General features: G+C 75.1%; 1 protein-coding gene across 1 annotated transcript; it reads right to left on the reverse strand.

The window, feature by feature from the left end:
* Nucleotides 1-156: 156 nt before the first annotated feature.
* On the reverse strand, nt 157-2034 carry MNEG_16556 (hypothetical protein; the record flags this gene model as incomplete). The annotated part of the gene is made up of 4 exons (XM_014034974.1): nt 157-348; nt 582-1413; nt 1696-1903; nt 1998-2034. 4 exons carry the CDS (start codon nt 2032-2034, stop codon nt 157-159), a joined length of 1269 nt encoding a protein of 422 aa, XP_013890428.1.
* Between the last annotated feature and the right edge of the window lie 150 nt (nt 2035-2184).

Below are 2184 nucleotides of genomic sequence, written 5' to 3' on the forward strand. Positions count from 1 at the left end.
CCCCTGCATGCACGTGTGGTCGGCGCCTGTAGCGGAGATAACCTCCAGGCCTGACGCCAGCCCCACAGCCCCTATCCGCCTTAGTGGGCCGCGCGGCAGACTCGGCTCCCTCCACCCCCTCGAGAGGCGCGCCCCACATTAGCCAAAACACACACATCATGCTGCCGCGCGGGCCGCTCGGCGGCCCCCGCCCCTCAAACTCGCCTGCCCCGCCACCACTTGGTCAACAGCCTGCAGCACCGCGCCCGCCGCGGCGCGCGCAGCGCGGAAGGTGCGGTGGCTGATGGCGGTGTCTGCGTCGACGCGGCCGACGGCGGCCGGCGCGTCGGGGATCGACGCGCACGCGGCCTGCGGGGGCGTCGATCGGTGGGAATCTGAGGCGGGCGGGCTGGGGCGCGGCAGCGCGGCGCCGCTCGCCAGCGCACACCGACCCGACGCAAGCAAACTATACTCGAGACGGCGGCAGCGGCGAGGGGCCCTACCCTGCACCCCACCGACACAATCCCACCCTCCGCAATCCCCAGCCCGGCCGAGTTACCCATCACATGCACACCCTTGCCAAGCCCAACCCCGACACCCACCTGCAGCCCCTGCAGGTAGTTCCAGTCGTGCACCCGCAGCAGGTCCCCCATCGGCGCCGCCGCGACGCCCCCACCCCACTCCACGCGCCCCTCGAACTCCGCCGCCTGCAGCGACCCTTTAGCTTCCGCGAGGAGGACGTCCAGCCGGGCCGTGTTCTCGGGCGGCGCCTCCGGGCCGCCGCGGCGCACAGGCTGGGGCGCGGTGTAGTGCTCGCCGCACTCTGGGGGCGCCAGGACGAGCGTTTTCAGGGCGGGGTCGGCCTTGCCGCGCAGCGGCGGCAGGGCGGCGGCGGGGGCCGCGGCCGTGCTGGGGCGCAGCAGCGCTGCTAGCTCGGTGTGGCCGCGGCGGGCCGCGAGGTCGGCCGGCGTCAGCCCGTGCTTGTTCGTCGCCTCCGCCGCGCCCGGCGCCGCGGCGAGCAGCGCCGCGGCCGCGCGCGCCGCGCCGCGGCGCGCAGCGGAGTGCAGCGGCGTGTCCCTCAGCTTGTTGCGCGCCGCCGCCGCCGCCGCAGCCGCCCCCTCGCCATCCCCGCCGTCGCCGCCGCCGTGAGCCAGCAGGGCTGACACCACATCCAAATGGTTCCCCCTGGCCGCCAGGTGCAGCGGCAAGTCCCCGCAGCTGTCCGCCAGCTCCTGGAGCACCGGCGGCGCCGGCAGCTCGGGGGGCGGCGCCCCGCCGTCGGCGGCCGCGACGGCGGCCATCGCCTCGGCGTCCTGCTGCTGCTGCCTCGCCAGCTCGGCGGTCGCGGCGGCGCCGGCGGCGAGCAGGGCGGGCACGGCCTCGGAGAAGCCGACCTCGGCCGCCCAGTGCAGGGCCGTCCGCTCGCTGTCATCCCTTTGGGGGGATTAGAAAGCAATCGGCCCGGCGGGGCGCGGAGTCAGGGAGCCGCCGGCACACGCGGGCGGGCGGGCGTTCGGGGGCCGGCAACGGCTGCCGCCGGGGCTGGCTGGCATCGAGACTCTTTCTTGTGGGCGCTGCAGATCGAGTCTCGTGACCGCACCCCAGCACGTCGCACCCCAGCCACTGCCCACATACGCAAACGGACCAACGGCTGGGCGACCCCGGGGCGAGGCGTGCCCGGCAGCCCCGCCGCACTCCAGGCAGGTGCGCAACGACGCAAGCGCGCAGTGCGCGCGCACAGCCCCGCGCCTCTGCAGGACGTCCGCGCCCGCCGCCAGCAGCAGCTCCACGATGCGCAGCGCCGCGCCGCGCCGCGCAGGGACCGCCGCGCCGCAGACCGCCATGATGAGCGGCGGGCAGCCGTCGCAGGCCGTGGCGGTGCGCACCTTGGCCTGTAGCAGCACCTCAACGCACTCCGGGTGGCCTGTGACATAGGGATCGCATGTGCATGTGCATGTGCATGTGCATGTGCATGCGCGCGGCTGTGAGTGTGCGTGCAGCAGGTGCATCACCTGCACCTGGCCGCGCCGCTTCGGGTGGGAATGGTTCCGGCATGCATCACGCTGCGATCAGAGGGCGGCGTTGCATGAGGCTGGCCCCAGGGCTGCAGCTGGCGTCGCGGCGGTCTCAGCCGCAAAGGACCAAGCGTGGCAACGGGGGGCCCATCGCCCCTGCCGCCGCGGGCCCCTGCCCCCCCCCTCCGCC

The sequence above is a fragment of the Monoraphidium neglectum genome (assembly GCF_000611645.1).
Source record: "Monoraphidium neglectum strain SAG 48.87 unplaced genomic scaffold scaffold06512, whole genome shotgun sequence".
Lineage (NCBI taxonomy): Eukaryota > Viridiplantae > Chlorophyta > Chlorophyceae > Sphaeropleales > Selenastraceae > Monoraphidium > Monoraphidium neglectum.